At 39.2% G+C, this 21,274-nt stretch overlaps 1 protein-coding gene across 1 annotated transcript; it reads left to right on the top strand.

The window, feature by feature from the left end:
• The first annotated feature begins 399 nt into the window (after positions 1–399).
• Positions 400–20,805, top strand: LOC134802372 (zinc finger protein 814-like). The gene is made up of 10 exons (XM_063775004.1): positions 400–608; positions 903–1,010; positions 1,395–1,814; positions 5,498–5,586; positions 6,567–6,689; positions 12,926–13,036; positions 14,357–14,569; positions 16,646–16,757; positions 19,025–19,129; positions 20,627–20,805. Exons 1-10 carry the CDS (start codon positions 438–440, stop codon positions 20,768–20,770), a joined length of 1,596 nt encoding a protein of 531 aa, XP_063631074.1. The 5' UTR covers positions 400–437; the 3' UTR covers positions 20,771–20,805.
• The last annotated feature ends 469 nt before the right edge of the window (positions 20,806–21,274 follow it).

Below are 21,274 nucleotides of genomic sequence, written 5' to 3'. Positions count from 1 at the left end.
CAAATATGGAAGCTTCATATTGCATTGCAACAGATGCATACAACTGTCAATTCAATGCGTTTGGTTTACTTGTAAAATACGGCTTGGAGCAAATGTTATCCCTATAGTTTATCATTCCTTTGATAAAATTCAAGGCAAACATGAACATTTAACAGTATTAATTGTCACTTTTTCTTCATTTCTTTTAAAAGACATTTAAAATAAGTACAATTTTATAATCTTGTATTTATGTAATTAGGATTATAATGCAGAAACAAAACGTTTTGTACGAAGCGTGTCTTTTTACGCAAGTTATGTTTTGGTACAAGCCAAGTGCGGGCAAGACATAACTTTGACTTATAGAAAAAATATCACGTGTAATGGAATTCATTAATGGAGTTGTTGATTCTCTGTAGTCTGTCTCGCTAATACGTTAATATTTTATTTTAAGTATAAAAATGGACGATATGTCCCATTTAAATATGCCAGGGTTTAGCGGAGGGCCAAATTCCTCGAGATCGACAACAGTACTAAATACCTGCATTTGTTGTTTGGCTATAAACGTTCCGCTTGTGAAACTTACAAATTGTAAACACGTAGAGTATTTTGAATTTGTCTTTGAATTTAAGGTAAATGAAGCATGTTTTAGTTATTAATTTACTTATTTTAGCTATAAGTAAAATTATGGCATTGCTCTACGAAAGATTCTGCTGCATTTTCGTTGTGTTTGATTGAATATACTAGTGTCGTTGTAAACTGGTATCTCGCAATTTCAAGATGGCTACTTTACATTAAAGTAAGCTATATTTTCAATTCAATTTTTAAAGGAACACAGTTAAATCTAATTTGAAATGTAAAGTTTTGAAAACTTTTATAGTATTTAACATTTGGAATAAATATTAACCGACAATATTTTATTGCAGTTAGAGTATGCAGTAAGTTTTGTTTGCTACGCATGTCATGGCACACTCAAGGATATTTACCAGTTCAAGAGACAGGTGGAAGATAGTCTTTCAAATCTTAACAAACAGGTAATGTTTTAACTTACAAAATCACTTTGTATCAAAATTCATAAATATCACAACTTTTTTAACATATATGTAACTTAGGGAGCAAGGATATATTAATCTTAACTCCCAGGGGTCTCAATATACCAGGATATTCTTACCTTGTTGTTTTCAACATTGAGGTTTTTAATTTAAAATTTAAAATAAAGTTTTGATTCGCGTAACTGACCTGATACTGCTTACAAAGAGAATATAACCACTTGACTGCTTACTTCAGAAGCAAGAATTTCTTTCAGTTTATTCTATCTGTTTTTAACCAGTCTGCCAGATACTTGGCTAGCTAGACTATATTTTCCAGGCAGAAATATCTATCAAATATATCCTTAACATTATTGTGGCTTCTTGCAGATTAAAAACTTGGATCAGAACAACACAAAACTTTCTAAACTCACACAAGCCGACATAGAAATATTCCATACTCAGAACTCAGAGCCAATTGAAAAAGAGGTCATCAAACCAAGAAGCTACATTGAAATAAAAACAGAAGTTAAAATCGAAGTTGAACACGAATACTCTGACCCCGAAAATGATATCCCGTTATCCGAGATAAAAGAAAAAGAGAAAGATCCTAATACTCCGTTCTTCGTACATAAGCATCGAGGAAAGATTAAACTTGTCACGTTAAATGAAGATGAAATGTGGGAAGAAAGGAGGAGAGAAGCGGCCAAGGAGAAGTATTTGAAATTGCTGTATAAATGTGAGAGTTGCATAGTCGGGTTTGACCATGAGCCGAGTTTGAAAGAGCATATGGAAAAGAGACATACTGAGGTGAGCACTAGAAATGAAATAATTGACTTTAAAGTACATCAGGCCCCTATTTTACCACGGTGACAGGTGCGACAATTGTTAACATCACTGTTACTGACCTCACAGGCCTCCATAAGCTACGGTAACCGCTTAACATCGGACGGGCGGTGTGCTTGCTTGCCACCAACATGTTAATTTAAAAAAAAACTCCATTATATCGCCAATTAATAAGTACTTATTTTGCGAAGCTAATGACAATTGTCACAAGAAACACGACAATTGTCACGAAATTCCGACACAGAACTCATTTCCTGTCAAGAATTACCGAAAGTTCTTTTAAATCTTGTGAAAATCGTCATCATCATCATCATAAACTTCGCAAGAGAAATACCTGTTTTTTGCCAATATAATAAAGTTTTTAAAATAGTATTACAATGATGGTGGCAAACAGGAATACGGCCCGCCCGATGCTAAGCGGTAACTGTAGCCCATGGATGCTTGTGACGTCAGCAATAGCACAGAATAATTAATAGTACTACCGTACAGAAAGGAAACTTCCTACAAAAACGAAGTTTGACAGCGGTTCAGGGTCGAATCATGATGGCCCTTTCTAATATATGGCACTATCCCTTTCGGCTATTTAGGGTTGTCAAAAATCAAGTGAATATCTTATCTGTGGTCGTGCACGCAAAAGGAAGTCAAGTGGTGCCAACCCTAATAATTGCTCGGAGCAATGCTGAGCCGAGCGGAGCCGAGTTTGACCGAAGTCAGGAGTTTCGCACCCCTGGCAATAGTGACATTTGTCGAATTGTCGCACCTGTCACCGTGGTGAAATAGGGGCCTGGTGTTCCATTATGACACCCTGTGCTATTATAATAAGCACATTTCGTAACTATGTCCAGAATTTAAAGGGCCATACATATATGTACATACATATAGGTACATACCTACTGTAAAACTTTGTATGATACACGTGCGAATAGGTGCTATTTTTCGCATTTGTATTTGTAAATAACTATTAAGGTAAAAATTTATTAGAGCGCTCAAATATCACCATAAATTTAAAATTGGTGAAAGTGGCCAAATTGGCGTTTGAGTCCGCGCGGCCTGATTTCATTGACGAAAAATTGTCCCCGCTTTCAAGTATGAACTCGCGCGCGGGAATGCAACTCATGCTAGACTAGCAGGTTACCGTGTAGAGTTGGACCAAGAAAAGTCTGCAGCGATTTTGATAGCCCACGCAGTGCAAGTGTTATTTATACATCATAATTTAAAAGAAGTTTGACGTTTAAAATAACACTTGCACTGCGTGTGCTATCAAAGTCGATGCAGACTTTTCTTGGTCTAACTTAACCTAGTCATGGTGTATTAAAAAAAACAACGGGTTGCACTCCGGGAGTGCCGACAGAAGTGAAAACTCAATGACTAGTCCAAAATATCTGCAGCACTATGTATAATTGACCCATCCTCCTTTCTATTGAAAAACTTTAGTTCCGAAATTGCTGGCCAGTGAGCTTAAAATTGCAGCGTTAATTGTTTAAAATTCGAATAGAAATCGTAAAGTTACCTTCTTCTTCTTCTTCTTTATTAGGGGCTATATAAGGCTCCAAAGCCTATGTATCACTGCGACCATTCCTGATCTATTGTGATCGCCACCTACTACAACTCTCGATCCAACCCTGCAACTTCGAATAGCTGCAGGATCCTTTTGGTCTCGAGAGACTTTACCTCCTCCGGGCGTAATATGTGTCCGCCCAAGATTAGGTCACGAGTACGCATTAGGCAAGGGCACTCTGTGAGGATGTGCAAGGGCGTCTCCTCCGCCTCCATGCAGAGTTACCTTGCAGACCTCGCGTCTAAATATATTTGGTCATGATATTTTGAGTTTTATTCACCAGTACTAGAGTTCACTTTTATTAGCGATTTCATCAAGATGTAGCTCTATTGAATTATATTGGAGTGATATAAAGTTATGTAACTGTGAGATCCTCGTATTTCAGCCCGTACAAGATTAGAACATTGAGCTTTAGGGGTCATCCATTAATTACGTCACACGAATTTCAAGGTTTTTTGACACCTCCCCCCCTCCTTGTCACACTTGGTCACATTTGGCAAACCCCTCCCCCCCTGGTGTGACGTCACATTTTTTCAACGAAATCGGCAAATCGAATTAAGTATTATTAATTTTTTGTCAAAATATTAGTAAATTTATAACCCAAAACTGATTATGAAAAAAAAAATTAACTAATAAAAACGATTATCGTTCCAAAAGGTGTACTGCCATCTCGCCGAAATATTTTTCGCCTAATTTCACTTCCCAACCAACTTATTGCAGTACTTTTAGTTGGCAAACCAATGCTTAGCATATTATTATTTAGCATAATTTTTATTTGAACACAATTTTATTTAGCAGATGTTCATTTTACCACGATTTATTTAGAAAAATAGTTACTAAGCAAATGTTTAATTATACCTAACTATTTATTGTTAAATAACGTTTGCCCAAATTGAAATTTCGCATACTTTTTATTGGATCACAACTATATTTAGCATTTTTTTTATGACCCGTAAAACGAAACTGCTCCCAGAGATAGGTAGGTTATGGTTATTTTTTTTAAGACCCTAAAAACGAAATTGCTCCCAGAGATAGGTAGGTTATGGTTATTTTTTTTTATGACCCGTAAAACGAAACTGCTCCCAGAGATAGGTAGGTTAGGGTTATTTTTTTTTTGATGACCCTAAATACGAAACTGCTCCCAGAGATAGGTCGGTTAGGGTTTTTTTTTTGGGTACCCTAAAAACGAATCTGCTCCCAGAGATAGGTAGGTTAGGGGTTTTTTTTTGACCACCCTAAAAACGAATCTGCTCCCAGAGATAGGTAGGTTAGGGTTATTTTTTTTTTGGTGACCCTAAAAACGAATCTGCTCCCAGAGATAGGTAGGTTAGGGTTATTTTTTTTTATGACCCGTAAAACGATACTGCTCCCAGAGATAGGTAGGTTAGGGTTATTTTTTTTATGACCCTAAAAACGAAACTGTTCCCAGGGATAGGTAGGTTATTCACAATATTAGGCGAAAAATAATTTATGCCTATCAATACATTCGACATAACAATAAAAGACATTTTGAAACATGACCAACTAAATATTTTGCCCTACAATAATATTGTAAATAATCATTTGCGACATGTTATATATGCGAAACATTGGTCTGCCATCTGATAGTTTTGCCAAATGATACTATGGGAAAAATAGTTTGGGTAGTGATAATTTGCCATACAATTTTCGGCCACATATTAGTAAACCGTTCCAAAAACTTGTTTTTGAACTGTACAGTAAATAAAATGATTAAAATAAAATTTTGGTTACTGATGAAGTTAAAGTGACGTCACAAAGTTTGTGACTCCCCTCTCCCCCTTGTCACAACATGTCACATTTTCTTGACCACCTCCCCCCCCCCCCCCCCCCTAAACGTGTGATGTAATTAATGGATGACCCCTTATTGCTTAATATAAAAGTCCAGTTTTAAGTAATTTACCTGATTATGATACGTTATGACTAAAGTTCTTTGGTGAATAACATTGTCCGTCACACATGACGTCAGCGCGTTACGCGTTACGCTGTCTCGAGTTTATCATTTTTTCCCCACCTCAAAAAGTGCTCAGCGCCGCTAAAGAAGTTTTCACTTCAATAAAACTGTTTTCAGACAAGCGGAAGTTGTACATGTGCGATATGTAAATCGGTGCTCATTTCTGTAGCGTCCTACAAGGAACACATGAGACGGCACTATCGGAGGTGAGTGAAATAGCTATATTACTACAGGGTCCCATAGTTAAGTTGCTCAGTATGAGCACAGAATAAATAATAGTACTAGGCACAGAAGACTCACTCTCTAACAAAACGTGTCTGTTACGATCATGACAGATATGGCCGCTAGGTGGCGACAGCGCCACGCGCGGCTTATGGCTAGCCACCAAAATTGGTGTGGAACGGATGTACTTGTAGCTACCCGCTACGCCTATTTTTTTTTTATTTGGCTGTTCCGTGACGAGCTGCGGTGGTGGCCTAGCGGTAAGAGCGTGCGACTTTCAATATGAGGGCCTACCGCGAAACGCGTTCGACGTGTTGCTTCCCCGTCACACTTACGTACGAATTTACAAGTGCGATAGAGAGGCAACACGTCGAACGTGGTTCGCGGTAGGCCCTCTGGAGGTCGCGGGTTCAAACTCCGGTTCGTACCAATGAGTTTTTCGGAACTTATGTACGAAATATCATTTGATATTTACCAGTTGCTTTTCGGTAAAGGAAAACACCGTGAGGAAACCGGACTAGTTTACCCTCTGGGTTGGAAGAAGGTCAGAGATCAGTCGCTTTCGTAAAACCTAGTGCCTACGTCAATTCTTGGGATTAGATGCCAAACGGACCCCAGGCTCTCATGAACCGTGGCAAAATGTCGGGATAACGCAAGAAAGAAGACCTTTTCTTTAGTTCGTTTTTTTAGCATTAGAAAAAGACTACGCGATCTTGACGTGTCTTTTAATTGAGAAACGCTTTTTAAAAATCTGTAACTATTTACTTATGAAAGCAAAATTATATAAATAATTCTTACATATTTGCCGTGACTATTTTTAAATGTTTTTCAATAAAAAGACACGTCAAGATTGTTTACCTTTATTCTAATGCTAAAACAAACGAACTATAATGATGAATCAAAACGTTAAAGGTCATCTTTATATGTATAACGAATATAATGAACCTTATTCCCTGCGCCGTAGGGTCGACTGTGGCGTGTGCGGGGCGCGCTACAATACGGTCACGTCTGCGCAGTCCCACTACGACAAGATGCATGCGACTTCACCGACTAAGTACAAGTGCGGGCAATGTGGACATACTACATCGTAAGTATGTCGCATGTTTACTATACTCTGGATCTTTAGGTATTTAAATTTACTTTTAGCAAAAATAATAGATAGTATAGAGGGGTCCTGTCATTGTAAATTTTGTAGTCACTGTAAATTTACTGCCATCTATCGACACACGACTAAAACTCAAAATGAAAACGTATAAAGTTATCAAAAAATTTATATGTATGGATAAATGATTTTATTATTTTTATATCATTTTGATCCATGTTCATTCACTGATATCTATGTGTTAAAATTGTTAAATATGAAACGGTGTCGTTACGCCATCTAGCCGAGGATAGGCTAAAGGTGTGTGCGCCATCTATTCGAGAATGACTTTTACTTGAATTCCGAGGCACGTTTTTTCCTTAGACTTTATTCGTCTTTACGAAGTTACATATGTCTTTGCTTTTAGTAAACAAATAATTGGTACATTTTCGGGTAGTTATAACATTTATTCTGCCCTCCTAAGCAAAATAGCGCTATCTCAAAAACAAATGATTTTGAAAATGGAATTCTCAGTAATTGAAACTAAAGTATAAGCTGGTATAAGTATGCAATGAATTTTCTTTTGAGATAGCGCTCTTTGGGTTAGCAGGGCAGTATTGGTTAACCAACCAAATACAAAACCGCCTGGATCACTCCCAGAACGACCTGACTTTAACCTACATTATTTAGAATAGAATAGAATAGAAAAACGTTTATTGCAAAAACCATCTACATACAGCACCACACATATAAATTTAAAAAAGAGGATCTTATACACTAAACAGTTTAAACTATTATTAGCTTAACTAACATGCAATAATAATCGTAGTATTGATGCTGCTATAGAGGCTACAAATGGACACCACTCAGCATATGCTCTAACATAATATATATGCTATAGCGCTGGTCTTCCGTGGAGCCCAGGGCAAGAAGATAGCTCAGAACAGTAAAGGCAGTGTCAAAATGTGATTCGGTACTTAATATTTAACACAAATTAGAAACTTATACATGAAGAAAAAGGAAAAGAAAAAAAAAATTGAAATTTGATATGGAAGTGAGTGGGTTGGGAATATGTAAATATATATAAAAGAAGTCAGGCAAGGCATGTATTTAGTATAATATTAAATATAGTGGATCATATATACATAAAAAAGGGAACTCGAATAAATAAAGAATTAAAATAATATAAAATTTGTGAGTTGGTCGTTGTAAATCGGTTTATAGAAAAGGCAACGATCGACGGTTTTAACCAACAAAAAATATACATTATGCACAATATCACGCCGGAAGTAAGTAAAATATACCTATGAAATGATTTAACTAAGATGCATGGAACGCTAAGAACACGGCAGTTGCAAGCTGAAAAGATATTGTTTAAATTTAAGTTTAAAAGTGTGTAATGTTTTTGAGTTACGTATTGGAGGGGGTATGTTGTTCCAGCATTTCGTGGCAGAATAGCGAAAACTGCCACGAAACGCTGCACAACCGCCGTGCCTCGGACAGAGAAGTCGAATGGCATCTCTCATTGGGCGGGAGGAGAACGACAACTTGTTAAAAAGGTATTGGGGCTGCTGAAATTTTACTACACCGAAAAGTAGGGTCGCAAAATGCAACGATCGACGTGCTTCCATTTTCAAAATCTTACCACTGTTAAGATAAGGGGTGACATGAGTACGTGGAGGGATGGGGAAACAGAAACGGGCACAAGCATTCTGGATGCGTTGAAGGAGTGCCTTCGAACGAGCCAGTAAGCAACCATTAATCACAGTATCGACATAGTTGAGTTTGGATAATATTAAAGTGTCGCATAGTTTTATTCTAAGGTCGACACTGAGATATTGACGAACCTGGTATAGTACTTTCAATCTATAGTAGCAGTTTTTAGCGACATCGAGTACATTTTGTTCAAAACGCAAGCCCTCGTCTAAGAGTAGGCCAAGGTTACGTGCTGCAGAGACTCGTTCGAGGCGTTCCCTCCCGAGCATAACATTAATATCAAAGCTGGTGACTTTGTCAACTTGGCCTTTAGTGCCAAGCACTAGAAACTTTGACTTGTTGGGGTTAAGGACTAAGTCACACTGTCCAGACCAAATGTCGATACGATCAAGATCCTGATTCAACAGCTCCACAGCAGTTTGTGTCTCCCGGGGATGGAACGTTTTATAAATTTGTAGGTCATCTGCATACATGTGATAGTGACAGTTCTTTATACAACTCGCAATGTCTGCCACGTACAAAATAAACAAAACGGGACCCAGGATCGACCCCTGAGGGACTCCGCAATTTACAGATTCATTTAAAGAGTAGTCTGTTAGTCCAGAATAATTACGAAGCCCAATTTTCTGCGAACGACCAGAGAGATAGCTATCAAACCATTTTACGGTTCCGACGTCGAAACCATAGTAAGCAAGTTTAGACAGCAATAGCGAAATATTTATAGTGTCGAAGGCACGGGAAAAGTCTAGGAGGACTAGGATAGATGCCTCTCCTTTATCCTGCGCTGTTAGTATGTCATCGATCACGTCCAGGAGTGCCGTGGCTGTGCTGCGCCCTTTCCGAAATCCAGACTGCTTATTTGGTAATATGTTATTTGCTTCTAAAAAATCTGTTAATTGCCGACATACCACTTTTTCTAGAATTTTCGACACGAAACACAGAATGCTAATAGGCCTGAGGTCCTTTAAGTTAGTAGGTTGAGGTGTTTTGGGTATAGGCCTAACTATCGCCGATTTCCAGTCATCTGGGAAAACACCAGTACAGATTGATTGGTTGATGATGCTTGTGATGATAAATAGGGTTCTAGGCAAGGTAAGTTCAACCATATCCAGCGTGATGTTGTCAGTGCCTACTGCATTGCTTGTAAAGGATTTAATGATCCTCAAAACGGTGCTTTCATCTACTGGTTTTAACATGAACTTCGCAGAACCAAATCTATGGAACTCATAATACATTAAACTGGTTAGGGTGACACCTCTTCTCGTAGGTAAATTAAGAAAGTGGCTGTTAATCTGATCTGGATTATTAAAGTTAGGAGGCAATTCATTACGTTTTTTAAAATCGGCGATGTTACTTTTGATATTTTGCCACAGAACTTTGGGATTATTTTGATTACTTGTAATATATGTTTGATAAAAGGCTGATTTTTCGGTGAAAATGGCTGTGTTAACTATGTTTTTTAAATCCTTGTAGTATTTTTTATGAGAGTCAAGCCCAGTACGGCGAAATCTTGCGTGCGCTACATCACGGAGCCGCATCATCTCCCTGACTGTAGGAGTGATCCAAGGATGAAGTCTCTTTTTTATTAGAATTTTTTTAAAAGGCGCGTGGAGTTCAAAAAGCTGTAAAATGGACATATTGAAATGGAAAAGGGTATCGCCGACGTTGTCACACACCATGCATTCCCAGTTTATAGATTCAAGGTCAGCGTTAAACCTTTGCATATCAATATCCTTAAACGGTCTGTACACTAACCACCTTGGAACCGGCTTATTTTTTCTAATGTTAAGCTCACAGGTGATAAACGCATGGTGACTGAGGTCAGGAATATAGTTGACCGCTACATGTCCTATTTTTGTATTTGAACATATTAGATCTATCTGCGTTTCTGAGTGATCAGTAAAATGGGTAGGTCCATTAACAAATTGTGATAGTTGTAGTGTGCGTAAGAAATCTGATAACTTGATTGTGTTCGGATCATGAGCGCGTAAGGTATTAATGTTGAAATCGCCTAGCAATACGACATGTTCATATGTTGATAGTGAACATATTGACTCAGTTAGTGCATCAAGAAAAACATCAACACTCTGCCATGGGGGCCGATACGCGGTCCCTATAGCAATCTTGCTGCCATTAAGATTAAGGCCAAGCCACATTTGCTCAACGCAGGGGGCCGACGACGGCGTCGTAAGTACGCGCGGGCGTATATGTTCACTTATATAAAATCCAACACCACCGCCGCGTGAGCGCTGACCGGCCGGTCGCGGCGAGTGACGCAGACGGAAACCGGGCGGAGCCGGGGCACGCAGTTCCTCACCAATACGTAACCATGTCTCATTTATAGCTAAGATGTCCACAGGGTGACGGTTAAGGGCTACTAAAAACTCATTATGGCGTGTTCCTAGCGAGCCGGCATTCAATAAACCCAATTTTAAGTTTTTATTTTTAATGACATATTTAATAACATGCGAGAACGCCTGGAAGCGCTCCACCGACATGTTGAGGCAGTGTAGGTCATATTTACGTTGGCATGAGCTACAACTTAAATATAAATTGTCCGTTATAGCCAGTTCACAGCCTGCACACACGTAGTTATCGGCGCCGTCGATGTCCATATTGCTAGAATTCTCCATGATAATTAAGCGCTGGAGGCGCTGCACTGACGGTACACAATAACACTATCGTCTAGCGAGAAAATAAAGGCAGCGGCTGCAGCGCTAACCGGTTTGTAAACACAAATCGTCTACCGTTAAGTTCACTAGTAGTATGTATGTGATTATTATGGTAAATACATAGTTTTACAGATGTAAATTAACACCACTTCACGTAGCAACTATACGTTCTTTAGTTATGATCACTACTACACACAATCTTCACTTTTTACGACAGGTTTTTAATTAAATCGCGGAGCAACTTAAAATGACGTCCGCACAGTAGCTGTTCCGATCTACCCTTTTCATCGGATGCGAATGGGGGCCCTTTTCATTTGATCGTGTAATGTTTTCATCTACCCTCAACTGGCTTAAGGAGCCATTTGAGGGTAGATTTTGTTCACTTTTATTTAAATACCTAAAGATACAGAGTATAAAGAGGAGACGCTTTGCACTAGGAATTTATTACATTGAGACGCTAGAGTGCCTACCGCGAACCACGTTCGACGTGTTGCCTCTCTGTCGCACTTGTAAACTCGTACTTAAGTGTGACTGGGAGGCAACTCAGGCAACACGTCGAACGTGGTTCACGGTAGACAAGTTAGACAACATGCCAATCGATATCGCTTCGTAGACGAACGAAACGCAACTGTCACCGTCACACTAATATGGAAGAGTGATGGAGACACAAAGCGATTCGATGGCGAAGCGCAAGCGATTGTCACCTTGGCTAGGCCGCCTGTTCCTATCTCTATTGAATGAGCAGTACTAAAAAATTCCACTACTTGACGCTAGATGTCGACTACGAAATAACTCGCGTTTTGGTAAGAAAACTGATGTATGGAGTTACCATGATCGAACGCGCATGCGCGCGCCTATGCCGCCGGCCGTCAATGTCACTGTGCGAGCGCGACAGCAAGCGTCTGCGCGTCTCTTCTTTAGGTTCGGACCAAACTAACCTTCTTCCTCTCTCTCCCTTTCTTTTTTGTTACTACAATAGTTTTTTTTTGTGTTAGCCCCCATTCGCACGACAGCTTTTTCGACGCGAGTTAAAAAAGCGCTTGAATCTGTCTGCACTCTAAATTCGATTTAACGACCAAGGCTTAAAGTCGAAAATCCAACAACGTTTGATAAAAAGCGCCACCGCTGTCGTGTGAATACATACATGGTTATCGATTTGTGTCATTCAAACGCTTTTTTAACGCGCGTTGAAAAAGCTCCCGTTAATGTGGCCTTAAGCGATCTTTATTTCAAAGAAACTATCTATGACTATATATAGATGGTCAAGCAAATCTTGTCAGTAGGAAAAGGCGCGAAATTCAAAATTTCTATGAGCTGATATCCCTTTGCGCCTACATTTTTCAAATTTGCCGCCTTTTTCTACTGACAAGATCTGCTTGACCAACTATAACATATCAAATCTAAAGTTTATACTTTCTTTTTATACGAAATGAAAGAGAATCAAAGAGAATTTAGTATAGAGGGGAAATTTTGTAGTCACAGTAAATTTACTGCCATCTTTCGACACGGGTTTAAAACTTTTAGAACGCCATTTGACTTTGATTGTTCTTTCACTGATGTGTGTTAAAATTGTTAAATATTAAACGGTGTCGCCATCTACACGAGTATAGGCCAAAGGTATGGCGCCATCTTTTAGAGCATATTTTTTTCTTGATTTTCTGAGGAACGTTTATCTTATACGGAGTTATACATATCTTTGCCGAAAGTGAGATAGAGTTAGACCAAGAAAAGTAGAAAAAGACGTATTAATAACACTTGCACTGCGTGGGCTATTAATATCGCTGCAGACTTTTCTTGGTCTAACTCTTAATTGATGCATACGTGTATATCTTTGCTATTATGTATGTTTGTCAGTTCGGACCGCGGCATGCGCTACCATCGTGAATCGCACAAGACGGGTAGAGTGAACTGCGACCAATGTGGTAAAGACTTCGTGAACAACACCGGCCTCAAAGTGCACATGTAGTGAGTATCTCATAGCGGGCTACCACCGCGACTAGCACAGAGTGAACCGCGACCAATGTGGGAAAGACTTCGTGAACAACACCGGCCTCAAAGTGCACATGTAGTGAGTATCTCATAGCGGGCTACCACCGCGACTAGCACAGAGTGAACCGCGACCAATGTGGGAAAGATGTCGTGAACAATTCCGGGCTCAAAGTGCACATGTAGTGAGTATCTCATAGCGGGCTACCACCGCGACTAGCACAGAGTGAACCGCGACCAATGTGGGAAAGACGTCGTGAACAACACCGGCCTCAAAGTGCACATGTAGTGAGTATCTCATAGCGGGCTACCACCGCGACTAGCACAGAGTGAACCGCGACCAATGTGGGAAAGACTTCGTGAACAATTCCGGGCTCAAAGTGCACATGTAGTGAGTATCTCATAGCGGGCTACCACCGCGACTAGCACAGAGTGAACCGCGACCAATGTGGGAAAGACTTCGTGAACAATTCCGGGCTCAAAGTGCACATGTAGTGAGTAGCTCATAGCGGACTACCACCGGGACTAGACCACCAGACCAGAGTGAACTGCGACAAAGGTGGGAGTGAACCGCGACCAATGGTGGAAACACTTCGTGAACAACTCCGGCCGCAAAGTGCACATGTTCGCAGGTACGTTAGTTTCTTAGACTTAATTTATTTTATACGGAGTTATATACACCGTGTTTTTTTTTATTTCCGTTAATTTCAAGGGTGCATTCCTGAACTTAAATCAAGTAACTTTCTCAAAGACACCGATATTCTAAGTAACTCCATTTCAGAGATAATCAATAATTTATTTTTTTCCTATAAGCCCTCTACTAGCGTGTACACTTGCCTTAGGGCCGGTTTACATATTGATTATTGTTTAGAATGAGTTCATACATTTGCTACTAAACTTAAGTACAATCTCGGTCGATCGATGTTCGAAATAACATTGATATGTCACAGATTTCAATTGTTATGTTGAGTTAAATGTAATGCCCGTCTTACAACAACGCTATATGCTACATTTCATTACTTTTTAAACTTAAAAAAAAAACTATTTTTTTTTTAATAATTATGCCATTTAGTGCTCTTAAACGTACATAACTATACCCTGAAGTTAACGGAATTCAATAATAAAAACGGTGTATATCTTTTTCTTTGCTCGTAAGTAGTTTGCAAGTAGCTCGCAAACTGTTCCGCAGTTTGGCGAAATTTCAAAGCTGTAAATTTGTTTATTGTGTATGTTAGAACTAAATAAAAATAAAAGGTATTAATACAAGTTCGCTATACTTATTATCATTCTTTGCCACAGCACAGTCCACAAAGTCTCCAATCGCACGTACTCTTGCAAAGTGTGCTCCAAGACCTACCGGCAGCGCTCCGGCCTCCACTCCCACATGGAGTCCGCGCACGGGGCCCACGGCGGGGCCTACTGCGCGCCGTGCCGCACGCACTTCCGCACCGAACACAATCTGAAGCACCACCTCAATACGCACAGCAAACATACCAATGAGAATGATAAAAAGTAAGTATCCACCAATGACCTTTTATTTATGTAGACGTGTGACGTTCATAGTTGACAAAATTAAAAATTGATCCAACGATTTTGACAGGTTGGCGTCACCCATACGCCTAACTAAATATAGGTTCCGGAACCTATATTTAATGGCTCACAATCGTGCGCCTGGTACCATATCTACCTCAATTTACTTACATCTATGGTATCCACAGGTGTAGTTACTGTAGTTGTCACTATTCCCCACCGAGCGGGTTCTATATTAATTCGCATAACGTAATACTCCTAATTCAAATTGGCATAACATATATTACGCATAACATTTATATCGCATAACATTATTTCGCATAACTGAGTACGCATAATGTTAATGCGCATAACATATATTGTCATAACGATGACTTAGGATAAATGTGATAAGCATAACGTTACTTTGCATAATTATTAAATGGTATATATATAAAAGGAAGGAAACAGATTGCTACGTCACCAAAAAGCGGTATTTGGAAGCATTTAAATTTAGTTTGGATGGTTTTTTCCATCCTACCGATTTATAGGTATAGGTTCTATTTACCAGTTATAGAGGTACTGACAAATGTAATTTTGATTGATATATTATTTTATTTATTTAAGAGATCTGAGGAGTTATTCAGGATGTGAATATATCTATTATCGGGCTGTTAGTAAAAAAACCTAACCTAACCGAGTTGGTGGGTCTATATTAATTCGCATAACTTAATACTCCTAATTCAAATTGGTATAACGTATATTACGCATAACTTCTAAATCGCATAACATTATTCCGCATAACTGAGTACGCATAATGTTATTGCGCATAACGTAAATTGTCATAACGATGACTTGGGATAAATATAATAATCATAAAGTTACTTTGCATAATTATTAAATTGTATAAATATAAAAGGCAAATTAATAAAAATGTAGACAGAGCGGCTCGAATTAAGGTTCTGAACCTACCAGAGAACGAAATTTTAAATAAAAGTAGCGCTTTTTTAGATCACAAATATCACAATACGGTTGCCAAAAAATTAATTAGCAATCATGCGGCCTTTCTCTAGGGACTTCAGCGATTTGAATCCTGAGTTTTTGAATTTTGCTCGATAAAAAAAATCACTAAAATAGGTCTAAAATGCACATAAAAAAAATTGCACAAAAAAATAAACTTATGAAAATTATTTCTAAAACCTAAATTATTAAAAAAAAAATAAGAACACGAACTTACTACGCCTTAATAATGTTTTACAGCAAAAAGATTATTATTTGTTACAAAAAGCTTCGCTTCGTTTCGCTCGATCCTGCCTTAGCCTTGTGAACCTGACCTAACCGAGTTGGTTTTGCCCTGATCCATCTAATTCTCTTGCTTTATTAAATTACGCTAATTCATTTTGTGCCAAATAAAGTTATAGTTAATAATGTTATGCATATTTAAATTATGCGGATTCATTATTATGCGCAATAAGTGTTATGCTTTTTTAATATTATGCATGTTCAATGTTATGCACAATTATGTTATGCCAAATCTGTTATGCGAATTCATATTATGACAATTAATGTTCGGCGTATTAAGGGGCACCCCGAGTTGGTTAAGTTCGTTTTGCCCTGATCCATCTAATACGCTCGCTTTATAAAATTATGCTAATTCATTTTGTGACAGTTAAAGTTATAGTTAATAATGTTATGCATATTTAAATTATGCGGAGTCATTATTATGCGCAATAAGTGTTATGCTTTTTTATTATTATGCCTGTCCAATGTTATGAACAATTATTTTATGCCAAATCTGTTATGCGAATTCATATTATGACAATTAATGTTAGGCGTATTAAGGGCACCCCACCGAGCGACGTAGTCAAATTAGAAAAATGTAAAACGTAACAGTGGACCGACGTCTCTGATGTTTGCGTAAATGCCGAAACCGCACAAGCAAACAGTAGGGTTGTCATGTCACATACTTTTATACAACTGCCCAGTAACAAAAACATTTTCAATAAGACACGCTAGCCCTGTAAGTGGTACCGAGCTACTAACAATGGCGATGTATGCAAAATATTATTTTGTTTGTAGATTCGTGTGTACCGTGTGCGAGGCGCGCTTCATATTGAGGTGCCAGCTGAAAAACCATGTCGATTGGGTGCACCTCAAAAACAACAAGCATACGTGCGACGAGTGCAGTAAGGTATGTCTGTGACTAAAGAGAATTTAGTATAGAGGCGGATTGTCAAAGTAATTTTTGTAGCCACAGTAAATTTACTGCCATCTTTCGCCCGCCTGCCAAAACTATTAGAACGCCATTTGATCCTTATTATTTCACTGTTATGTGTTAAATTTGTTAAATATCAAAAAGTGTCGCCATCTACTCGAGACTAGGCCGAAGGTATGGTTCCATCTTTTCGAGCGATGGATGGGATGGTGGTTCTAATTTTTATCTTATATTATTTATTTTCGCCCTCTTTTATAATTTTATTGACTTTCCTCTAGTCCGGTCGGCAACCTGCGGCCCGCGGGCCGCATGCGGCTCGCGAATCTGTCACTTGTAGCCCGAGAGGCGCCTTGGCTATTTTGTATGTAACAGTGACAAACGACATGTCTCATAAAGTCATAAATATTAACAAAGTACGGCCCGCGTCACCTCCGTTAACTACTATGTGGCCCTTGGTTGCTAAAAGGTTGCCGACCGCTGCTCTAGTCTATTGTACTCAGTGCTCTGCTATATTTGTCTACCGTTCTTCATCAATTCTCATCTACTCAAAGGTTAACTGGAAGAAATCCCTTAAAGGGATAAGTTCCCCTCTGGCCACGTGGTCCTACTACCCTTGTCCTACCGATCGGACCACATGATTTTTTTTCCACTTGGTTCGATTAATCGGACCACCAGGATTTGTTATTCCGCTTCGTCCTACCGACCAGACCATATGACGTTATTTTTAGGGTTCCGTACCCAGAGGGTAAAAACGGGACCCTATTACTAAGACTCCGCTGTCCGTCCGTCCGTCTGTCACCAGGCTGTATCTCGTGAACCGTGATAGCTAGGTAGTTGAAATTTTCACAGATGATCTATTTCTGTTGCCGCTATAACAACAAATACTAAAAAGTACGGAACCCTCGGTGGGCGAGTCCGACTCGCACTTGTCCGGTTTTTTCCTGCAACCTAGCCGAGTAGTAGTTATTGTAGTTATTTATCATGTCCCGACGTTTATCCTCATTACATAGTAATGTCTTTGGTGGCAAGTATTTGATAGGTAATGGGCGGGCCACATTGCACGCAGAGAAGATGGCCGGTGGGGTCGAAAAGTGCTCGAGTGGAGACCACGGACTAGCAAGCGCAGCGTAGGGCGTCCACCCACAAGATGGACAGACGACCTTGTTAAGGTCGCCGGAGGACGCTGGATGCGGGTCGCTGCCAACCGGTGCGAATGGAGGTCCAAGGGGGAGGCCTATGTTCAGCAGTGGACGTCTTATGGCTGAGATGATGATGATGATGATTTGATAAAAATAATCTTTAATAGAAAAAAACCGACTTCTCAACCGACCGGGTCAAGGTCCGGGTCCAGAACCAGGTCTAGGACCAGGTCGAGGTACAGGTCTAAGTCCTGGTCCAAGTCCAGGTCCAGGATCAGGACCGGGTTCAGGTCCAGATAAGAGCCCGGATCCAGGTCCAGGTCCGACTCCGGGTTTGAGTCTAGGTCCGGGTCCGAGTCCAAGTCCAAGCGAAACGTGTACTATGCGTCGTTGAAGAGTTCTGTTCTGATCATCATCAGCAGTTCCACTTCATCAAATGCCCATTTTTTTAATGTTCATGCTTGATTTGTTGATAAAAACACAAACATCACTATATGTATGCCTTTAAGATTTGAGGAGTTCCCTCGACGACGGAGATATGGAGTAACAAACATTAAAAAAAAAATTAAAAAAAAACATACAACCGAATTGATAACCTCCTCCTTTTGAGATTTGGAAGTCGGTTAAAAATAGCATGACTTTATCGCTGTCATTTGTCCTGTGTCCGATTAGTGGGACCACGTGGTCTAAGAAAACGACAGTTTCTATAGTCCGATTAGGTAATCGGACCAACAGGAAATCAAAAGTTCACGTAGTCCTAGTACAAGTAGGACCACGTGGCCTAAGAAAATAATAGTTTCAATAGATCGGATCGGTGAATCGGACCAGTCGGAAAAAAAAGTTCATGTGGTCCGATCGGTAGGACAAGGGCAGTAGGACCACGTGGCCAGAGGGATAAGTTCGCCTTTGTACTGCCTATTCTGTACCATAGATTTGTGTTTTGTACAATAAATAGTTTACATACATACGTACCTACATACTTTTTGACTACATAATTTACTTTGACAATCCGCCTCTATTTCACATATACATATCTATATCTTTGGTATAACCTATCTATTATAGTTATATAATATCATTGTTTAGAGTTGATGTATTCTTCAGGTATTCAAGAGCCGCCCTAAGCTGAGACGCCATATAAACTACGTTCATGAGAAGAAGAGGCCGCCACGGAATAAGATGTGCGACCACTGCGGCCGCGGGTTCACGGTTAGTATCAATTATAGTATTTTTCAAACTGGAAGGATACAATTATATCTTACCTGTATCTTACATATAAGTCTGTCAAGCAAAGTATGTCAGTGGCAATGTACAGCAAAGTGAAGTAGGGCAACACTCAAAGAGCAGTATTGCGCTAAGAAAAGCAGCAATGTACATCGAACCAAAACATGTCATTATCATAACCTCAATTTTTATAAATATTTACGATCGTCGAGCATGATTGTACATTGTAGGCACCCTGTCTTTGCTTAAGTTCATGCACAATCTTATTTAATATATTGGTATTTAATGGTGACAGCAGAAATTTCTCTTGAAATAGCAACGATTCAGAAAATCAGAACGTAAACAAACAAGATGGCTGTCATGCACGATCTATAGTTCGTTTTTTTTAGCATTTGAAAGAAGGTAAGCGATCTTGGCATGTCTTTTTATTAAAAATCACCATTGAACTTCGAGCAACACCGGCTTCCGACACATCGGAAGGGAGGGGCCCAAGCGATATCTCACCGTACAAATCTTTCTGCCATTTTTCGCGGGGGGAAAGGTGCACACAGTCGCACTTCTCACACACTTACATACAAAATCCAATATGTAATGACGACACAAATACATAGAAAATGACACACGTCAAAGACAAAATCTTGCAAACCTCGATCTCTTTTTGTGTACTCACGAGTGACAAGTGTCACAACACGCACACTAACACATTTTCGTTGAAGTATGTTATTGTATTCTGAGAGATGAGAAGTCGGATTTGTTTCTCGACCGATCCGCAATTTGTACTAAGAGAGCAAAATCGATAAATCCAACAATTACATGAGACTAAAATATAATAATTGTGTTTGAATGTAATTAAACGTATGATATGTAAAAAAAATATACAAGTGAAATGTAACACTTTCTTTTTGTAAATTTGATGTCCCCGACCTCTTTTTATAACAAAAAACCGAGCAAACAGGCATTTTTGTGCAGCAGTCTTCACGCGCGCGTCTGGACTCGGTCTAGTGAAAAATCCAAGGGCAACTAGTTTTATTACCCGCGCTAGATTAGATTGACGCGCTAATCTTGTACCTCGGCAGAGGGGAAATAGTGCGAATGCCGCCTCCCTTCCGTGTTGCTCGAAGCCATTGAAAGATAAGTCACAGCAAATATGTTAGAATTATAAATCATATACGTTCTTTTACATTCTTTTGCTTTCATAATTAATATAAACTATTTTTTTTAAAGCGTTTTTCAATATTTTTTAATAAAAAGACACGTCAAGATTGTTTACCTTTTTTGTAATGCAAAAAAATACGAATTATACATTCCACAGATGACACGCGATTTTGGAATTATTCGAAAACAGTGTTGCTAACCCGCGATTTTTCAAATTTGCCGCCTTTTGCTACTGACAAGATTTGCTTGACCAAGATTATATATATTATCTTTCTCTTCATTATATTATCTTTGACTTTTCATATATATATTTTTTTGTGTTTACAGACGATGGCGATCCTGCGCTCGCACATCCGCACGCACACCGGCGAGCGGCCGCACGTGTGCGCGCACTGCCCGGCCACTTTCGCGCACTCCGCGGCCCTGTACACGCACACCAAGCTGCTGCACACACAGAAAACTACGACTTGAGATAATTTGACGAGGACGCGGAGGATACATTAGTGGTAATTTTTTTTCCTATAAAAGTTCTCGACATTTTCCTCTTTTTGGTCCTAGATGAGAAACAAGAATATCAAAAAAGCAAAACGTACAGACACAGATACTGGTAATATTAAAGTCTTATAAAAAAATATTCATCTAAGGCTAAAATCCGGAGAGGAAAATGTCGAGAATGCTTGAATGGAAAAAATACCACTAATGTATCCTCTTAAGGTAGGATGGCCGTGTCGGATCGTGGTTGATATATCATTATCACAGCGCCATCTGTAATTTTATTAAACAAAGCTTTATTAAAATAAAATGTGCTTTTTTACCTACGAGCGTACTTAATAACCTTCATTTGTCAGTAAATTGAGTAAATAAGAACTCATCCCCTTCTCTTGGGTGCCAGTACTAGCGTAAGACAAAGACAGTATGATTCTCTCTGTCTATGTATGAAATGAGACAGTCATGACCAAACTATACTTGTTAATT

The sequence above is a fragment of the Cydia splendana genome, chromosome 24, assembly GCF_910591565.1.
Source record: "Cydia splendana chromosome 24, ilCydSple1.2, whole genome shotgun sequence".
NCBI classification, from domain to species: Eukaryota; Metazoa; Arthropoda; class Insecta; order Lepidoptera; family Tortricidae; genus Cydia; species Cydia splendana.
This window is presented reverse-complemented; position numbering and strand designations above follow the sequence as displayed.